Source organism: Panthera pardus, unplaced genomic scaffold (assembly GCF_024362965.1).
Source record: "Panthera pardus isolate Hobbes unplaced genomic scaffold, ASM2436296v1 HiC_scaffold_8, whole genome shotgun sequence".
In the NCBI taxonomy this organism is placed as follows: domain Eukaryota; kingdom Metazoa; phylum Chordata; class Mammalia; order Carnivora; family Felidae; genus Panthera; species Panthera pardus.
In genome coordinates, this window is record NW_026527013.1 from 52,076,376 (window position 1) to 52,098,249 (window position 21,874).

The window sequence follows — 21,874 nt, forward strand, 5'->3', positions numbered from 1 at the left end:
CAGTTTTGTAATACAGCTCAAAGTCTGGGATTGTGATGCCTCCAGCTTCAGTTTTCTTTTTCAAGATTGCTTTGGTCATTCGGGATCTTTTCTTTAGGCTATTCTGGTTCCATACAGATTTTAGAATTGTTTGTTCTAGCTCTGTGAAGAATGCTGGTATTATTTTGATAGGTATTGCATTGAATATATAGATTGCTTTGGGTAGTATTGAAATGTTCACAATATTTGTTCTTCCTATGCAGGAGCATGGAATATTTTTCCTTTTTTTTTTTTTTTTTTTTGGTGTCTCCTTCAATTTCTTAAGCTTTCTATAGTTTTCAGTGTATAGAGTTTTCACCTCTTTGGTTAGGTTTATTCCTAGGTGTTTTATAGTTTTGGTGCAATTGTAAATAGGATCGATTCCTTGATTTCTTTCTGTTGCTTCATTCTTGGTGTATAGGAATGCAACTAATCTCTGTGCATTGATTTAAACAAATTTTTTTTAAGTTATTCATTTTTAGAGATAGAGCATGAGTGGGGAAGGGGCAGAGAGAGGGAGACACAGAATCTGAAGCAGGGTCCAGGCTCTGAGCTGTCAGCACAGAGCCCGACGCGGGGCTTGAACTCATGAACTGTGAGATCATGACCTGAGCTGATGTCAGACACTCAACCGACTGAGCCACCCAGGCGCCCCTGTGCATTGATTTTATATCCTGCGACTTTGTTGAATTCATGGATCAGTTCTAGCAGTTTTTTTGGTGGAATCTTTTGGGTTTTCCATATAGAATATCACATCACTTGTAAAGAGCAAAAGTTTCACCTCCTCCTGGCCGATTTGGATGCCTTTTCTTTGTGTTGTCTGATTGCCGAGGCTAAGGCTTCCAATACTATGTTGAATAACAGTGGTGAGAATGGACATCCTTGTCTTGTCCCTGACGTTAGGGTGAAAGCTCTTAGTTTTTCTCCATTGAGGATGATATTAGTGGAGGGTCTTTCATATATGGCTTTTATGATCTTGAGGTACAATGCTTCTCTCCCTACTTTCTTGAGGGTTTTTATCAAGAAAGGATGCTGTATTTTGTCAAATGCTTTCTCTGCATCTATTGAGAGGATCATGTGATTCTTGTCCTTTCCTTTATTGATGTGATGTATCACATTGATTGATTTGTGTATATTGAACCAGCCCTGCATCCCAGGTATAAAGCCCACTTGGTCATGGTAAATAATTAAAAAAAATTTTTTTTTAAATTTATTTTTGAGACAGAGACAGAGCATGAGCAAAGGGGGGGGGGGGCAGAGAGAGAGGGAGACACAGAATCTGAAGCAGGCTCCAGGCTCTGAGCTGTCAGTACAGGGCCTGACATGGGCCTCAAACTCACAAGGCATGAGATCATGACCTGAGCTGAAGTCAAACACTCCACCGACTGTGCCACCCAGGTGCCCCTAATGCATATTTTTGAGAGAGGGAGAGAGCGTGAGCAAGGGAGGAAGGGGTGGGGGGTGGGGGGGGGAATAGAGAATCTGAAGCAGGCTCTGTGCTGACAGCAGACAGCCTGATACGGGGCTTGAACTCATTAACTGTAAGATCATGATCTGAGCCGAAGTTGGATGTTTGAGCCACCCAGGCACCCCTGAAAGATTTTAAGTAATCTCTACACCCAGCATGGGGCTTGAACTTAGAACACCCCAGATCAAGAGTCTCATGCTTTACCGATTGAACCACCCAGACACCTGGGGTGTTGTGTTTTAAAAGTCCATTCTGATAATCTCTTATCAGGGGCCTTTAACTTGGGAGTGTTTAGACCTTTTATATTTATTGCAATGACCTACAAGGTTTGGTTTAAATCTAACATCTAGCTATTTACCTTCAATCTGTCTCATCTGTTCTTTGTCCCTTTTTCTTTAAAGTTTATTTGTTTCTTTTGAGAGATACAGAGACAGTATGAGTGGGGGAGAGGCAGAGAGAAAGAGAATCCCAAGCAGGCTACACACTCTGCCAGTGTAGAGCCTGATGTGGGGCTCGAACTCAGAACCGTGAGACCATGACCTGAGCCAAAACCAAGAGCTGGATGCTTAACTGAGCCACCCAGGTGCTCCTCTTTTCATAGACACTTTTGGACAAGTACATTTTATAATATCATGCTATCTTCACAGTTGGCTTGTTAGTTATACTCTCTGCTTTATTCTTTTAATGCTTGACTTAGGATTTAAAAATACAACTTCGGAGGTGCCTGGGTGGCTCAGTCAGTTGAGTGACTCTTGTTTTTGGCTCAGGTCATGATCCCAGGGTTGTGGGATCAAGCCCTGTGTTAGCCTCTGTGCTGAGCCTGGATCCTGCTTGGGATTCTCCCTCTCTGTTGTGCATGCTCTCTCTCCCCCCGACCCCTGCTCCCTCTGCCCTTCTACCCTGCTCATGCTCTCTGTCTCAAAAAAAAAAAAAAAAAAAAAAGAATCTCTTGATTTTGGTTCAGGTCATGATCTCATGCTTCATGAGATCAGCCCCGTGTTGGGCTCTGCACTGAGTGTGGAGTCTGCTTGGGATTCTGTCTCTCCCCCTCTCTCTCAGAATAAACATTAAAAAAAAATCAACTTCAGGGGTGCCTGGGTGGCTCAGTTTGTTGAGCATCTGACTCTTAATTTTGGCTCAGGTCATGATCTCACGGTTGTGAGACTGAGCTCCGTGTTGGGACTTGTAGTGAGTGTGGAGCCTGCTTAATATTCTCTCTGCCCTTTTCCTGCTTGTGCTGGCTCTCTCTTAAAAAAAAAAGTACACACACACACACAAATACAACTTCAATATAATGCAGTATGCTTTCAACAAATATGACACCACTTCATATATAAGACCCTTACAACAAAATATTTTCAATTCCCCCACTTCCATTATTTGTGCTATTGTTACTTATTTTATTTCTATATAAGTTGTAAGCCTCTCAATGCAGTTAATCAATACTGGAGAGATAAAAGGAAAAAAAAAGTATATTTACCCAGATTTTTTCTATCCCTGGTTCTCCTTATTCCTTGGTATATATCCAAATTTTCATCTGATATTTTCATTTTGCCTGAAGAACTTCCTTTGACATTTCTTATAATGCAGCTCTGCTGGTCATTATTCTTTCAGCTTTCATTTGAAAAACTCCTTATTTCACCTTTATTTTTGAAAGATATTTCACTAGCTATAGAATTGTAGGCTGATAGTCATTTTTATGTTATTCTTTTTTCAGCACTTTAAAGGTGTTAAATTTCTTATGGTTTGCATAATTTCTGATGAGAAGTTGGCTGCCATTCTTATGTTTGTTTCTATGTAGTATGTGTCTTTTTCTCTGGCTTTCATAGTTTTTAAAAATTTCAGTTTTATTATGGGGTATGTATGTATGTGTGTTTAGTATTCTGCTTGGGGTTCTGATCTTGAATCTCTATGGTTACAGTTTTAATCCAGCTTGGAAACATGTGTTATTTCTTCAGATATTTTTTCAATCCTCCTCGCTCCTTAATTTTTTTCTCCTTGGGACTCTAATTTACACAAGACTACTTGATAGTATCCCACATCTCAGTTGCCAGGTTTATTGTTTTGGTCCCTTCTCTATGTGCTGTTTGTATAGTTTTTATTGCTGTATCTTCAGACTTACTGATCTGTTGTACTGCAGTGTGTACCTGCTCTTCCTCCTGTCCAGTGTTTTCACTTCAAATATTGAATTTCCCATTTCTAGAAACTCCCAACTTTTTTATGTCTCATTTTCCTTATGTTCCCGTTCCTTTATATTCTTGAACACTTTTGTGATACCTGTTGTTAAGGTCTTGATCTGCTAATCCTGAGGTCTCTGATTTGTGTCCATTAATTTTTTTTCTCTTCTGGTTATGGGTCATATTTTCTTATTTGCACATGTAATTTTGGATTGGAAACTGGACATTGTGAATTTAGTTTCTAAGTGCTTAATTTTCGTTATTGCTTTAAAGAGTGTTGGGTTTTGATCTGGCACAAAGTGAAATGATTGTGGACCTCAAGGCTTGGTTTTCATGGTCCAGAGGAGCCTGTGCTCTAGACCTAATTTAAGATTATTACTAAGGCGTGATCTTAGGACTCTACCCAATGCGCTGCATATTCTGAAGTTGTACTCTGGGTCTCAGGCACATGAACTCTTCCCACTCCTCTGAGTTCTAAGAATTGTGTGGTCTATTGGTTTCTGGTCATGAAGTTGTGCCTTTTATTCATGTAGGTCAGGACTTGGTCAGACTCTAGGAGACATTTCTGTAGATCTGAGGAGCTTACTCTCTCTGAGCAGCTCCCTCTTCTCCAGGACTCTGCTCATTAGGTTCTAGTTTAGCATTCCTGGACTCTGACCTCTGTGTCTTCAACTTGACCACTAGACCCTGGATTGTCTCCTTGCCCTTTGGCCTGAAAGTTGCTCCTAGGCAGTAAGCTGGAGCAGCTGGTGCTCCCCTCACCTGTTTCCCTCACCCAAACACTGTCTTTGTCCTATGTCCATAAGCATTTGTTTCATGTATATTGTGTGGTTTCCTAGTTGTTTAGGGAAACTAATTTCTAGGGAAACTCTTAACAGCCATTACTCCTTCATGGGTGGAAGGCAGTGGAAGTCTCCCCGTTTTTGAACTCACTTGTCAGTGAAAACCTGTGAATCCCCTGGTTTCTAGTTCTCACATTGGCTTGCTGAGTTTTCTATTTGGGATGGATGAGTATTTGATGGTAATTTTTGGGTTACCTGGCTCATAGGATCATAACAACTCCCCTTTTTCTTGCCTATGCTGGTCCCACACAGGTATTCTAGGTATGAAGAGTTTGGCCCTAGGGTTTGAGGGACTACCTTAATGTTGTCTGGGGGTCTCATTTTCTATCCCAGTTTGCTTTGTTTTTGTGAAAGGATTAAAAACCATTGTGGTTGCTATTGTTCTTACCCTAACCAGAACTCTCTACCTTTTAAGTTACCTTTCCATTCATATCACTTGGGCGTGGCCCTTGAAGACTGACAGTGTGGTATTTCCAATTGATTAGCCTATTTTGTGGTAACGAAATTTGAGGGATTTTGCTTTTACCCCAGGAATAGTTAACACTTTAGCACTCTAAGTATAAACTATTACGGGTGGTAATTTTACTTACCTCCAGATTACCTTAATTGAGTGTCTGTAGTATAAGCCACAAACACAGCTTATGGCCAGGAGCCCACTAACCTACCACCAACCCACTGTGTGACACAGGACTAATTTCTTCTCGTTGATGGTAGCAGACACCATAAGGAAGACCAGGCCTGTCCTTGGGGGGAGCACAGAGCTTGTTAGGGAAGGCAGACAAGTAACAAGAGCTAACTAGAACTAAGGGGTAGTTTTTATCCCCTGAGAAGTGTACACAAAGGTGCCTTCTTGGGCCTTTTCTCATCTGAATAAACAGAAGCACAGTTCTCATACTGTTTGTCCAAAGGCTTGGATTGTACAGAATGACATGGAGGCTGAGGGGCAGGGCTGTGACCTCTATATCCTTACTTCAAGCACAGTCGATCCACCTTTTCCGATTTTATACATTATGATCTAATATTTATTTCAAAACAGGGGTTTTGCTGCTGAAAAATGAAGGATGAGCAGGTAGAAGAACAGGGGTCCACATTTCCTTGTGCATGCAGCCTCCTGCGGTGAGTGGCCTGACCTTTTACAAAGCTAAGTGCACTCACATAAAGGTCTGCTGTGAGCACCACCCCACATTACAGCTGAGGAGCCCTCCACTCACATACTCTTCCTGAGTCGTGCCTTTGACAGCACCCACTCTGGAGTTGAGCTGGATTGGGACTCAAAGGCTAGCTTTACCACTTGGCAGTGGACAGCCCTGGGCAGGTCTTCCACCTTCAGTGCCAGTTTCCTCATTGGTAAGTTGGGGATATAGGCCTACACTGGTCTGTTGTGTTGCAACATAGGACGGCTCCAGTGTAGTACCAGCTCGCGATAGGTGTCAGTATAAATTATACCCGCTGTTGTGACGACCGATTCAGGTGAGGGTCTCAAGGCTTCTGCTAACAGGTGATACTAGGTTCAGGGTTGACCAGGACCAGAACCATGGTCTCCAGCACTGACAGGGTCCATAATCTGCATGAAGTGTACCCACTTTCTGGGCCAGTCTCTTAATTGTGGGTATTGGTTAATACTGCCCTGCGTTTGCATGGCACGTTATGGGTCACCTCCATGCATTAGTTCATCCGAGTCTTCTCTGTAAGGCAGACTTGTATTCCCACTCTCTGGAAGAGGATATGTGTTCAGAGGACACACTCCCCCTCATCGCAGCCCACGTCCAGTGTGACTGGAATCACAAGGATGTTATACAGATACCAGCTTTGTGTATGTCGGCTGGGGGTTCAGCCAGCCTACAGGGACCAGGGTCTTGGCGAATGTTGTTCTAATACACTGACAAACAGGAGTGAACATGAGCTTTTTAGGGAGGGGTTGGGGTAATGCAGGAAGAATTACAAGCAATATGAATTTATTTAACTATTTTGGAAACAAAACCCCCCAAATAATGCCTGAAACCCAAAAGGTACATAAAAATGGCCAAAAATATTTTAAAATAATAAATTTGAAGATCATTTGTAGCTTTTTTCTCCTAACATGAGTGCTTTCAGCAGGACAGTAAATTACAAACCATATCAAATCATGTTAAGGCAGATGATCTATCTGGTTGCACTTGTAACTACTCCTGGGGAAAGAATCTTGTTGGAGCTATTCCTCCCAGCGGTTTGGTCAGTTGGTCCAGGAAAGGGCAGTCCTGGAGTCAGCAGGAGGGGAGCTGAGCCTTTCCTGTCTTGTCACTGCTCGTTCTGCTGGCCCTCTGTGACGGAAGTGGACACAGAACCTTGGCCCTTGTTGACATCACTGATGCACACCCACTGCCCGTCGACAGACTCCTTCCACAGGGTCACCTGCAAGCCAGTGCACACAGCCTGTTACAGGTCTGCACCCTTCCCTCTGCTGTCCTTACCTTCCCAGATCTTCAGCAAGACGGTGACAAAGGATGTTTCTGACTTAGCTCCCCCTCACAGGAAGAACAACAAATATTCATGAACAAGAAGCCACTGAGCAAATCCTAGAAGACAGGAATGTGGCTGAAGCACCCCCTGCCCAACCAAAGGGACCAACTTCTTGTACCAGAAGGATAGACTGGAAGGCTACATGCTGACTGCATGGCCCCCACCCAGGTTGACTCAACACCACGTTCAACTTCTGTTTTTCCAGGGGGAAAGGAGCACAGGGGTGACATCCAGTCACTCAGCGCTGTAAGTCATGGCCTCGTGGGATCCCTCATTCTGGGCTCTGCCCCATGGGGACTGCAGGCACATCTGTGGGTTTCAACTACTGCGAATCTGATGGTGACTAAGTGGGGTTCTTAAGTGGTCAACACCACAGGGGAGGCACGGTCCACCTCCCGGTTACCAGGTCCAAGTGAACCCAACTGCCCTCTTCCTCCTCCTCTAAGTCCGAGTCTATGCCAAGGGCTTGAATAAATCATTGGTCCCAAGTAAGACAGAATCATCATGCCCATGCACTGGGTGGGCTTCCCAGAACCGGCACTGTGTTATTAACAGACCAAGTTCCTAGCTGCAGAGCCCAAGCAGTAGTCCCAACCAGTATCTCTGCTCATCTACAGCACCAAGCTGGGGGTCCAGTCTGCCCCAGGGAATGCTCTACAGTGCAGTTCTGCCAGCTCTTGAACCTGGTCTGCCCCCACCCAGGCAGAAAGGCTGAGTCACAGCCCCACTTGCTGCAGTTCCTGGCTCTTGGTCTCTCATCCAGAAAGCCAATTTACAGACTCTTGTAGAGAGCCCAGTCCTGACTGTAGGAAGCCTGACTGGAGAATCCAGGTCACAGTGACACCCACTAGCTTCACTTGGGCAGGGAACTCGAGTCAGCAGTCCTACCTGCTGTTCTCACCCAGTGGAATACCCTCTATGCTCAGAACTCAAACAGTTGCTTCACTAAAAAACAGACCCTAACAGCAGCCACACCTGTCCAAGGACCAGGAATGACCAGAAACCCAACTGCGCTGACCGGTCCAACTGTCTGCCAAAGTGAGCCTGCAACGTTTGGAAGAAGGGACCACAACTCCAATGCAGATACCAACACGAGGATCACAGAAAGCCAGGTAAATGTGACACCACCAAATGAAACTAATAGAGCTCTACAATGGACTCTAAAGACAGGAAGACCTATGAACTGCCAAGAGGCCCTAAATAAACAGGGCTACAAAAGACATGTCAGAATCATCAAAAGTCAAAGAATTTTAAGAGCAGCTAGAAAAAAAAAGGTTACATATAAGGGAACCCCCATAAGACTGTGAGATTTCTCAATAGAAGCTTTTCAGGCCAGAAGAAAATGGGATGACACAAAATACTCAAAGCAAGAAAAACTATTAACCAAGACTACTCTAACCAGGCAAAAGTGTCCTTCGGCAATGGATAGACTTTCTTGGACAAACAAAAGCAGAGGGAACTCATCACCACTACATCTGCCTTACAAGAAATGCTAAAGGGAGTTGAGTATAAATAAAAGGATGCTCATTAACACTATACAAGGCAGCATAAAACTTACTGGTAATGATAAATAAAGTTGGATTCTGTAATGTGATGTTAGTGCATAATTCACTTCTAGCTCTAGTTTAAAAGATAATGTAGTAAGAAATAACCATTGTAGTTAAATAGCCATAACTACAATAACCTGTTATTACACATTATAAAATATATAAATTGTAACATCAATAACCTAAAATGTGAGGGGGAGAAGTCAAAGTGTTCAGATGTTATTTTAAAACAGAGTGTTTTAAAATGTCTTATGTAAACCTTATAGCCACAAGGGAAAAACCTGTGGTAATATTAGACCAAAGAACATGACAAAGTCAAAGCATACGGATACCATAAAACTTCAAAACACAAAAAAAGAAGGAACAATGTATCAAGAAAACCACAAGAAAATAAACAAAATGGCAATTGTGTAAGGCCTTATTAATACTTACTTCAAATGTAAATGGTTTAAACTCTCCCGGGGAGACAACACCTGGCTGAATGAATAAAATAAAACCAAAAACACAAGATCCAACAATATGCTTCCTATAAGAGATTCACTTCAGCCTTAAAGACAGAGATGGAGTAGGGATGGAAAGAGATACTTTAAGCAAATGGCAACCACAAAGAAAGCAGAGGTAGCTATATTTATATCAAATACACTTTAAAGTGAAAATAGTAAAGAGAGGGGTGGCTGGGTGGCTCAGTTGGTTGAGCATCTGACTTCAGCCCTGGTCATGATCTCATGGTTCACGGATTCAAGCCCTGCATTGGGCTCTGTGCTGACAGCTGGGAGCCTAGAGCCTGCGCTTCGGATTCTGTGTCTCCCTCTCTCTCTGCCCCTCCCTCTCTCAAAAATAAATAAAATGTTAAAAAATAGTACAGAGAGACAGAGGGATCAACACACCAAGAAGATGTAACAATTATAAATATATAGATACCCACCACTGAAACATCTAATTTTATGAACCAAAACCGAACAAACTAAATGGAAATAAAGAGTAACAAAAAAATGGTTGGGGACTTTAATACTCTCAACAATGGAGATCATCCAGACAGATAATAAGGAAACAGTGGATTTGAACAATAGTACAGAACAAATGGGCCTAACATGTACATAATCTTCTGACAGCAGAACATACATTAAGTGCACATGGAACATTTCCTATATGTTACACCACAAAACGAGTCTTAGCAAATTAAAAAAAATTAAACCAATTATCTTCTCTAACCACAATGGTATGAATACAGCAAGATATCAATAGCAAGAGGAAACTGAGAAATTCACAAACACATGCAAATTAAACACTGACATTATTTTGAATCAAATGAAAAACACAATATACCAAAACTTACAGGATGCAGCAAAAGCAGTTCTTGGAAGTTCACAGCAATTAATGCCTACATTCAGAAACAAGACCTATCCCAAATAACCTAACTCTATGCCTTAAGGAATCAGAAAAGAACAAACTTTGTCCAAAGCTGGCAAATAATAAATATTAGAGCAGAAATAAATGAAATAGGGAAGAAAATAGAAAAGACTGACCAGAAGAGTTGGTTGGTTGACAAAACTAACAAAGTTTACCTAGATTAACCAAAGAAAAAAGAGGACCCAAAACAACAAAATTATAAATGAGAAAGGAGATATTACAACTGATCATCACAGAAATACAAAGAAAAATAAGAAACTACTATGAAACAACTCTATGTCAACAAACTGAACAAGCTAGAAAAAATGGACAAATTCTTAGAAATGTTACCAAGACAATCAGGAAGAAACAAAAAATCTGAATAAAAAATTTTCTGAAATAGAATATCTCAACAGTAAGGAGACTGAATAATAATTGAAAATCTCCTTGTATAAAAAAAGCCCAGGGCCAGATGGCTTCACTGGTGAATTTAAGCTAACATGTAAGGAATGAATACCAATCCTCAAAATCTTCCAAAAAAAAATTTTTTTTTTAAGAGGAGGAAATACACCCACACACTCATTTTACAAGGCCAACAACTGCCCTTATACCAAAGCCAGAAAAGGCTACTACCAGAAAATAACTTTGGACAAATAACCCTGATGAATATAGATGCAAACTGAATTTGGCAGTACACTAAAAGGATCATTCACCATGATCAAGCAGGATTCAGACATGGAATGCACGGACGGTTCAACATATGCAAATCAACCAATGTGATCTGTTTGTGATAATGCTTAACAGATTAGGTATAGAAGGAACATACCTCAATAATAAAGGTCATGTGATAAGCCCACAGCTAGTACAATACCCCATGGTGAAAGGCCAAAAGCTCTTCCTTGAAAATAAGCAATAAGAAAAGGGTACCCACTCTTACCATTCTTTTTCAATGTAATACTACAAGTTGTTGCCAAAGCAACCAGGCAAGGAAAAAAAAAAAAGGCATCAGAACTGGAACGGAAAAACTAAAATTGTCTCTATTTGCAGATGACAAGATGTTATACACAGAAAATCCTAAAGGTTTCATCAAAAAGCTTAGATCTAAACAGTGAATTCATTAAAGTTGCAGGATACAAAATTAATGAAAATCAGTAGTGTTTCTATACACTAAGAATGAATTATTAAAAAAGAAATAAAATGATCCTTACGATAACAAAAATAAAATACTCATGAACTTAACCAAGGAGGTGAACGATCTCTACTCTGAAAACAAGACAGTGATGAAAGAAACTGAGAATACAAATAAATGGAAAGGTATCTTGTTCATAGATTAGAATAATTAACATTGTTAAAATTTTAATACTACCAAAGCCATCTATAGGTTCAATGCAATTCCTATCAAGATTCCAATGGCCTTTTTTTTTTTTTTTTTTTTGACAAAAATAGAAAAAAGAGTCCTAAAATGTATATGGAACCACCAAAGACCCTGAATGGCCAAAGCAATCCTGAGAAAGAAGAACAAAGTGGAAGGAATCCTACTTTTTTTTTTTAAAGTATTCTTTTTTAAATGTTTTTTTTGAGAGAGAAAGACAGACCATGAATGGGGGAGGGGAAGAGAGAGAGGAAGACCAAAGAATCAGAAGCAAGCTCCAGGCTCTGCACTGTCAGCACAGAGCCCGATGCGGGGCTCGAACTCATGAACTGTGAGATCATGACCTGAGGTGAAGTCGGATGACTGAGCCACCCAGGCGCCCCAGGAATCCTACTTTTTAATTTCAAGCTATTAAGCTATAGTAATGGCATAAAAACGAATAGATGGTACTGACATAAAAACAAATAGGTCAATGGAATCAAAAGCCCAGAAATAAACTCAAGCATATACAGTTAACTAGTATTCGGCAAGGGAGCCAAGAATACTCAATGGAGAAAAGACTGTCTCTTTAATAAATGGTGCTGAGTAAACTGGACATTAACATGTAAAAGAATAAAATTAGACCCTTATCTTATACCACTCAAAAAAACTAACTTCAATTGCATTAAACACTTAAATATAAGATCTGAAACTATCGAAACTCCTAGAGGAAAATATATGAAAACAAGCTATTTGGGTGCCTGGGTGGCTCAACTGATTACGTGTCTGACTCTTGATTTCGGTTCAGGTGATGATTCTCATGCTTCATGCCTGCTTGGGATTCTCTCCTTCTGTCTCTCCCTCCACCACTCATACACATGTGCATTCCCTCTCTGAAAATAAACTTAAAAAAAAACTCTTTGACATGAGTCTTGACAAAGATTTTTTGGTTGTGACATCTAAAGCAAAAGTAACAAAAAATAAGTTAGCAGGACAGCATTAACTAAAAAGTTTCTGCATAGCAAAATAATCAACAAAGTAAAAAGACAACCTTACAAAATGGGAAAAAAATATTTGCAAATCATACATCAGAAGAGGAGTTAATATCCAAAATATCCAGGGATGCCTACATGGCTCAGTGGGTTGTCTCTTGTTTTTATAGATTTGTTTTAAATTTATTTATTTTGAGACTGAGCACATATGCGTGTGCATGTGCATGAGCAGGAAACGGGCAGAGAGAAAGGGAGAGAGGGAATCCCAAGCAGGTTCCGCACTGTCAGCCCAGAAACTGACATGGGGCTTGAACTCACAAACTGTGAGATCATGACCTGAGCCGAAATCAAAAGCCAGATGCTTAACTGCCTGAGCCACCCTGGTGCACCAATTAAGCATCCAACTTGACTCCTGATCTCAGCTCAGGTCTTGATCTCAGGGTCATGGGCTCAAGTTCCACCTTGGGCTCCACGCTGGGTGTGAAGCCTGTTTACAAACAAATGAAAACTCCCCACGCCACAATATATCCACAGAAGACTAAAACTCCATACCAGAAAGCCAAAAAATACAATTAAAAATTGGGCAAAAGACCTGAATAGAAGATTTCTCCAAAAAAGATATACGAAAGGCCAATAGGTATGTGATAGTGAGAGATAAGCATCTCACTCAGCATCTCTAATCACTGGGGAAGTACAACCATAGAATATCACCTCACACATGTTAGCATGGCCATCATGAAAAAGACAAAGACACAAGTATTGGCATGGATGTGGAGAAAAGGGAACTCTTGTGCATTACTGGTGAAACTATAAACTGGTGCAGCCACTATGGAAAACAGTACGGAGGATCTTCAACAAAATTAAAAATAGAACTCCTATATGACCCAGCAGTTCAACTTCTGGGTATTCATCTGAAGAAAATGAAGAGACTATCTTGAAAAGTATCTGCATCCCCGGGGCGGCTGGGTGGCTCAGTCGGTTAAGCGTCCGACTTCGGCACAGGTCATGATTTCATGGTTCGTGGGTTTGAGCCATGCATCAGGCTCTGTGCTGACAGCTCAGAGCCTGGAGCCTGCTTCAAATTTTGTGTCTCCCACCCTCTCTTCCCCTCCCCGGCTCCCGTTCTGTTTCTCTCTCAAAAGTAAACATTAAAGACACCCAAAAAACCAAAAACCAAATACTGATGTTGTTTTAACCAAGTTGCTACAGGTTCTGTAAGAGGATACGGGATACAGCAGTGGTTCTCAAAGTGTGCTGTCTAGACCAGGGCATCTGCCATAATGGGGAGCTTGTGAAAACTGCAAATTCTTGGGTCCGTGCCCAGACCCACTGATTCAGAAATCCTGGGGGTGGGCTTGGCAATCCATGTTTTAACAAGTTAAATACTAAAATGTGAGAAGTGTGCTAGAGGAAGACAACAGATAAGTATGTTATTTCAACACTGATATAAACAGTGGAATAAATAGCTAAGCACTGGAAAGGTTTATTTCTGGAGAATGAAAATTAGACTGCATTAAAAAAATCATAACCGGGGCGCCTGGGTGGCTCAGTCGGTTGAGCACCGGCTTCAGCTCAGGTCACGATCTCACGGTCCGTGAGTTCGAGCCTCGCGTTGGGCTCTGTGCTGACAGCTCAGAGCCTGGAGTCTGTTTCGGATTCTGTGTCTCCCTCTCTCTCTGACCCTCCCCCATTCATGCTCTGTCTCTCTCTGTCTCAAAAATAAATAAACGTTAAAAAAAAAAAATCATAACCTAATAAAAACTACTTCAAGCTATGTACGTGTATCTGGTAAAAAATAGTAATGATTTTAAGAATTCCTGCTTTAGCAGCACCTGGGTAGCTCAGTCACTTAAGCCTCTCACTTCAGCTCAGATCATGATCTCACAGCTTGAGAGTTTGATTCCTATGTTGGGCTCTGCTGATAGCTCGGAGCCTTGAGCCTGCTTCAGATTCTGTGTCTCCCTCTCTCTCCTGTTGCTACCCTGCTCACACTCTGTCACTGTCCCTCTCAAAAATAAACTTAAAAAGAATTTTTTTTAATTAAAAAAAAAAAAGAATTCCTGCTTTAGAGTCAGACTATTTACTACATATGCACTATGCAGAATGCTCTAGACTGCAAACTAAGTCCTTTAGTGAAGGAATGCTATGTAGACAGCAATAGAGTTGAGCTCTTTGTAGCAAACAGTGATAAAGAAGAGTTGAGAAGCATAAAAGAATAATGGCAGCAGAACCCAAATGTGGAATGTGCATACAACCAGGCACTTGCCCATTGCCTTGTAAATACTACTGTAGGGCTCCTCAGGCAAGTCAAGGTCGGCTGGGCTGTCCTAGGTGCCACCAAACCTGGGGCCTAGTCCCGCCTCTGGCACTTACTAGAAATAAAGAGGGTTACATTAGTTATCTTTGAGGGTCATTCCAGCTCTAAAATTCTATGGCCCGGAGAAGAGGCCTGCTACATTTCTGGGACTACTGTACATGAAAGGGACCCCAGGCTGGATGAAAACTGTCCACAGAGTCTCAAAGATATACATATATTTATTTATTTAGAGAGCGTGCACGTGTGCAAGCAGGGGAGGGGCAGAAAGAGAGGAAGAGAAAGAATCCCAAGGAGGATCCACACCATCAGCAGAGCCCGATGTGGGCTCGATCCCACCAACTGTGAGATCATGACCTGAGCCCAAACCAAGAGTGGGATGCTCAACCGACTGAGACACTCAGGCGCCCCTCAAAGAGATACTATTTGTACTCCCATGTGCACAGCATTACTGACAACAGCCAAAGGAGGAAGCACCCCTGTGTACCAATGTATGTGTAAATAAAATGTGGTAGAACAGAGTATTAGTCTTAAAAAGGTAGGGAACTGACATATGGTACAACACAGATAAGGATACTACGGGAAGTGAAAGAGGCCAGTCACAAAAAGACAATTACTGCATGATTCCACTTACATGAGTTCCCCAAAGTAGTCAGATTCACAGATAGGAAGTAGGATGGTGCTTACTGGGGTCTAGGGGCTGGGTTGGGTGGAAGTTAGTGTTCAGTGGGGACAGAATTTCAGCTGGGGAAGATGGAAACAGTTCTAGAGATGCATGGTGGTGATGGTCGCACAATAACGTGAATGTACTCAAAACCACTGAATTGTACACCTAAAAATGGTTAAGATGGGTAAACTTTGTATGTATTTTGCCAGGATTAAAACAAAAAGCTGCCTCTAGGAAGGAAGAAGTAACAAGCTACTGCCATCTCCCTAGCTTACGCCTCTTCTCTCAGGCAGACGGTCCATATATAACTTTAAAAAGCAGGTTTCAAAGCAGTGGTCATGACTGTTCAAGCACATTTGCTTTGTTGCTATACTGTCCTGAACTACTCTTTGTTTTACTGTTTTCCAGTGGCTACTTTGCCTCCATGTCCCTTCCTTTATATGGCTTATAGCCCAGTAGGGAGAGGTATATGGTGGGTAAATAATAATACTCATGAATTATATGGATTTTTAGAAATATGTCTCTTAGGAGTCTGGCAGAAACCCTCCTATCTTTTTGCTTTTGTTTATGAGGTATTTTTTTTTTTTTTTTAAATCTATTTACTTTTTGGCCGTGCTAATTGAATGTCACCATATGACAAAGTGGTCAAATGGTTAAGGTGATGGGACTATCAAGGCAGTGACTTGGGATTTAATCTGGGCCCGATTACTGGCTCTGCCACCTAAAAGCTTTGTGACCCCTGTGCAAGTCAAACCACTTCTGCCAGCTTCTTTTGTATTTGTAAAAAGGGGACAAACAACCTCTGGGGGCTTGGGGGTGGAGGTATAGGGGACTGTAAAATTTAATGATATAATTAAGAGACATACTCAAAACACAGTCCTCATTAAGGTTCCTTCTAAGCCTCTCATTACATGGGGAATTCAACTGTGCTTTCTAACGGGCCTAGTAAAGACAAACAGGGCCCTGTCTACCATGTCATGGAAATGGGGTGTACCTTATTGTCTCCGCCTGAGACAGCCAGGATGTTGGCGGTGATGGACCAGCTCACATGCCACACAACATCATTGAACTTGTGCAGCAGTTTGGGGGACCACGTATTGCTCGAGACGTCATCACAGGTCCAGATGAACACACGACCATCCTGGGAAGAAGATAGGCTAAAGTCAGGGAAGGTAAGGCAGGGATCTTGCACTGGGGATATCTGCTCAACCTGGAGCCATATTGGACTTTTGCAGGAATGGGGTGGGGGATTCAGCACAAAGCACAGCCAAGGCCCTCCTGGGTGTGCACAGCTGTGATGGCCAGTGTCCAGCCCAGCAGCCGTGCTTTTATCCCTTTACCCCAGGAACACGTTTCACATTCGAGTCTCCCAGGTTCCTGTGCTCATATTGGTTTCAGGTATGGACTTTGCATTGTTGCTAACTGTAAAATTTTCTCTAGGTTTTCCTCATGTCTGCCAAGTCCCCTCCTTATTTTGGCTCCCTTGGGCTCTGTCTATATTTTCTCAACCAAACAGGTATGGCTGTCTATAAACCAAGCTCAGCGAATGAGAAGGGACAAGTTTAAAAAAGTCCCTCTCAAATTTAGGACGAAACATAACAGGCTCAAATGAAGCCTGGCTTAACCTTTGTTAGTGGGGGGTTAGCACATAATTTAAGGCTTGTCCTTGGTTTTTCTTTTGTGATCTGTGAAGACAGAATAGGTAGGTGAGTCCAAGACCTTATTAGAACTTCCAATTGCCCCTAGACCCCGCTTGGGAACACTCCCAGAATGTACCTGGGCAGCTCTATTTCCCAGCCATACAATGCTGAGGATGGGAAATTGGTCCCAAATTTGGCCCAGCTCGTGGCTCAGTGGAGACAAGCCACTTGTGCCTTTTGATCAAGCCTTCGCTACAGGATGACCTGGCTCTCCTACTTGCACTGGTCCAAAGGTGCATGTTGCCCTACCCTTACCTTTAAAAGACTTTACCCTAGGGGGACTATAAGGGCTGACGGGACTTACTCAGAGATTAAACAACACGGGAGGCTCTCATGGGTCTGAGCTGACCTGGGAGCAGCTGGCGATGGTGCTGGTGGGCAGGCCAATGGAGGGGGCCCAGGCCACGTCTCGAACCCAGTCACTGTGCGCTTCTAGCTTCTGTTCCTCCTTCCACTGGCCATCCTCCTCCTCCCTGACAGGGGAGATGAAAGGAAGAATGCAGCAGGTTGCAGCCCAGGTGTTTTCCCACACCTCCATTCCACCCCCAGCCCATGGGCTTTGCAGGGGCCAAGAAGCTATTCCATCTTTCTGATTTCATTTATTGACCTTGTAGATTTTTACTCAGTTCAGCAGCTCTAAAGAAACCCTCCAAGAAATGCTCTGTTCCCTCACAGCCAATGGTGCCGGCAACTGGGAATTAGGTGAAGAATTAAAATGCTTGAGCAAGGCCAAGTTGTTTTTAAAGGATGTCCTCTGACAGGTTGAAAATGGTATTCTATCAGCAGGAGGGGAAAAAAGGGTGATCCTGTTTCTTGTGAACTGTGGCTGAGTCACAGGAGGTAGGGTGGAAGGTAAGAAGTGTCCCCTTGAGGATAAGTCCACCAACCCCACTTACTTCCACAGCTTGATGAGGTTGTCACAGCCGCCTGACGCAAACTTCTTGATGTAGTTGGGCTTCTGCCCCGATGGCTGGTCTATGAGGCTTCCAGGTACAACAGCAGGGGCCCAACTGACAGCATTGCAGCCAATCTGTAAGGATGGGGATTGGGATGACTTTGCCCTTTTGACTTGCAACAGAGTACTGCTTATGCAGATCCAAAGCTGCAGTTCATATCCCCTCCAATTCTCAGGACAGGATTAAGTAGGACAGCTATTTTGATGAATTAAGGATTAGCTACCATAATGCTTTTCAAGGAGCCCTAACAGTGCCTTTATTTTTCAGCAATATATTTAAAGTAGGAGAAACTCCAGGGAGTTTAAGAAACAGAACAGTTTTCAAAAATATGAAGGGATTCAGAAAACCATGCAAAGTAAATACATGGCTTAATGAATTAGTCTAAAGCATTCTTGTAACCACTACTTGCTCAAGACAGCAAATTACCATTTACCCAGGAAGCCTTGTAATTATGAATCATAGCCCTCTTCCCCAGTAACATTTTCCTAACTTCTAATTTCTTACCTTTTTTTCTTTTTAGTTTTGTCACCCAAATATGCATCCCTAGACACTACAGTGTGGTCTTGCCATTTAAATGTTTTTTTCAAAATCTTTTTTACATTTCCTCATTTATAGATTCCCCACTCTGATCTTTTTTCTTTACAATTTTTCTGTTGAAGAAAGACCAGTCATCCGACCTGCAGTATCTCAGGCTGATTTGTTCTTTCTCACTTGGTTCAACACTTTCCTCTGAATTCCTGAAAACAGTCAGCTGGATCCTAGACTGGATCAGACTCAAGTTTGACCCCTTTGTTAACACTACAGGCAGTATTCTTTCATCGGGAGGCAAATGACATCAAATTGTCTTTTTTATGTTATTAGCATCTGTCAACAATTTATGTCTCTTTCAATTCACTGGACATTACAAAATGGTGATATTGTAATTGTATTCACTTCTTTCTCATTTATTATTAGGAATAAGCTAGACATGGGGCAATTCCCCTCATTAATATTTGGATCCTCATGGGTGCAGATCAGATAGGAAAGGCAGGTCAAATGCTTGACACTTTTGAACTGATTTCCTGACGGTCTTCAAGGATGATTGACTCTCTCTTTATATATCATTATGAACTCATAGATCTAAGCATATCTGATGGGTTTCAGTTCATTTTTTTGACACCTAAACTGCAGTGTGTGTTCAAATTGGCTCTTCTGACATAATTCTAGTATGTCAAAATACATCTTTGATTATTTCTGTTAAGTATAACAAGATATCACAGACTCATCTTGTACATTTCCTGCCTCAGACCTGAGATCAGCCACTTCCTCAGGAATTAGGGTTTCTTTGGGTGAGAAATTATTTCAAAACTATAGACCGGTGCTAGGGATGCTCGCTGCCACATAATCATTTTATCTCATTTTACACATCAGTCTCAGTCACTGCCAATGTATGGAGGTGGGAGGGGCGTGTTTTGTGTGTATGGTACCAACATTAAAAGATTCTGACCTCCTGCTCTGCTTGTGCCCACTTTTTAAATAGTTGTCCATCCACTACCTTAATAGAGCACATGGCCAGTACATCCTATACTCTGCCTTATAACTCATTTGGTCTTATTTCTCTACAGTTAACTATACTTGATGTCTTTCCAATCATTTTTTTTTTGTCTGAAGCTTATTCTCAAGTAGATCCCTCAGGAAGGGCGAGTGGAAAGAAGTCCTTGAGTTTGTGTATAGCACTAACAGTCTACGTCCTTTATACTCCAATATAAAATTTTATGAAGGACTTTGAGGTATTATTGACATAAAGGCACAATCTGATGAACTCTGACACAGGTATACTCTGTAAAACTACCACTACAACCAAGATAACAGACATGTTTCAAAGTGCTGAAAGAAAAAAAAAAACTTCCAACCCAGAATACTCAGGGAAGTGAAGCTATTCAGAATTGGAGGAGAGAGAGTTTTCTAGACAAGCTAAACCTAATGGGGTTCATGACTACTAAGCTTACCATATAAGAAATGTTAAAGGATCTTCTTTAAGCTGAAAATAAAGGGTGATTAGTAACAACAAAACATTTGAAAATAAAAATCTCACTGGTTAAGGTAAATATAGGAAAGTTGGTAGGTTAATCACAGCTAAAGCTAGTATGGAGGTTAAAAGACAAAAGTAGTAAAAATATAACTCCAATAATTAGTTAGGGGATACACAAGATAAAAAGTGATGTCAGAAACATAAAATGTGGGTGGAGGGAGAGTAAAAAATGTAGAGCTTTAGAATGTGTTCATGTGTAAGTTCTTCTCAACTCCAAACAGACTGTTATAAATATGTTATAAATAAATGTAAGCCTCATGGTAACCACAAAGCAAAAATCTAAAGTAGATACACAAAAGATAATGAGACAGGAATCTAAGCATACTACTAAAGAAAGTCATCAAGCCATAAAGAGAACAAGAAAGGAACTACTAAACAGCCAGAAAACAATGAAAAAAAATGGCAATAAGTACATATCTATCAATAATCAATTTCAATGTAAATGGCCTAAATGCTCCAATCAAAAGACAAACGGTGACTGGATGAAAAAACAACACGCATCTATAGGCTGCCTAGAAGAGATTCACTTCATACCTGAAGACACATAAAGACTAAACTGAAGGGTTGCAATAAGATATTCCATGCAAATGGAGGCAAACAAACAAACCAAAACCTGGGGTAGCAATGATTAGGTCAGACAGAATAGAATTAAAAACAAAGACTATAAAAAGAGACAAAAGAAGGGCATTCCAAATGATAAAGGGATTAATTTTAAAAATGGGAAAAATATAAGCACATGGAGACTAAACAACGTGCTGCTAAACAACCAATGGGTCAATGAAGAAATCAAAGAGGAAATAAAAAATACACTTGGAAAAAAATGAAAATGGAAACACAATGGTTCACAATCTTTGGAATATAGCAAAAGGAATTCTAAGGGGGAAATTTATCACGATACAGGTCTACTCAAGAAACAAATCTCTAATAATCTAACCTTATACCTAAAGGAACTAGAAAAAGAGCAAACAAAGCCTAGGGGTACCTGGGTGGCTCAGCTGGTTAAGCACCCGACTTCAGCTCAGGTCATGACCTCATGGTCCGTGAGTTTGAGCCCTGCATAGGGCTCTGTGCTGACAGCTGAGAGCCTGGAGCCTGCTTCAGATTCTGTCTCCTTCTTCTCTCTGCCCCTCCCCACTCGCACTCTGTCTCTGTCTCTCAATAACAAATAAATGTTAAAAGAATTTTGGAAAAAAAAAAAAAAGAAAAAAAAGAACAAAGCAAGCCCAAAGGTGGTAGAAAGAAGGAAATAATAAAGATCAGAAAGGGAATAAATAAAATAGAGACTAAAACTACAACAGAAAAGATCAATGAAAGAGCTCGTTCTTTAAAAAAATTAAAAAAAAAATTGATAAATCTTTGGCCAGAATGATCAAAAGTGGACTCAAATCAGAAATGAAAGAGAAGAAATTACAACCTACACCATAGAAATATAAAGGATTATGAGACTACTATGAAAAATTATATGTCAACAAATTGAACCACCCAGAAGAAATGGATAAATTCCTAGAAACATACCATCTTACAAGACTGAATGACATCTTACAAGACTGAAGAGGGGCGCCTGGGTGGCTCAGTCGGTTAAGCGGCCGACTTCAGCTCAGGTTACGATCTCGCGGTCTGTGAGTTCGAACCCCGCATCGGGCTCTGGGCTGATGGCTCAGAGCCTGGAGCCTGCTTCCGATTCTGTGTCTCCCTCTCTCTGCCCCTCCCCCGTTCATGCTCTGTCTCTCTCTGTCTCAAAAATAAATAAACTTAAAAAAAAAAAAAAAAAAAGACTGAAGAAACAAAATCTGAACAGACAGATTACTAGTAATAAAACTGAATTGGTAATCAAAAGACTTCCAAAAAAAGTCTAGGACCAGACGGTTTCACAGGTGAATTCT

At 41.4% G+C, this 21,874-nt stretch overlaps 1 protein-coding gene across 2 annotated transcripts in view; it reads right to left on the reverse strand.

The window, feature by feature from the left end:
* Positions 1-6,443: 6,443 nt before the first annotated feature.
* Positions 6,444-21,874, reverse strand: part of SEC13 (SEC13 homolog, nuclear pore and COPII coat complex component) — a 34,963-nt gene continuing 19,532 nt past the window's right edge. For both annotated transcript variants that reach the window (XM_019428173.2, XM_019428174.2), the window contains exons 6-9: positions 17,861-17,994; positions 17,314-17,437; positions 16,259-16,405; positions 6,444-6,896 (exon numbers count right to left, since the gene is read on the reverse strand). In XM_019428173.2, the coding sequence (XP_019283718.1) occupies positions 6,783-6,896; positions 16,259-16,405; positions 17,314-17,437; positions 17,861-17,994 (519 nt within the window). In that variant the 3' untranslated portion in view covers positions 6,444-6,782. The remainder of the gene's footprint in view (positions 6,897-16,258; positions 16,406-17,313; positions 17,438-17,860; positions 17,995-21,874) is intronic.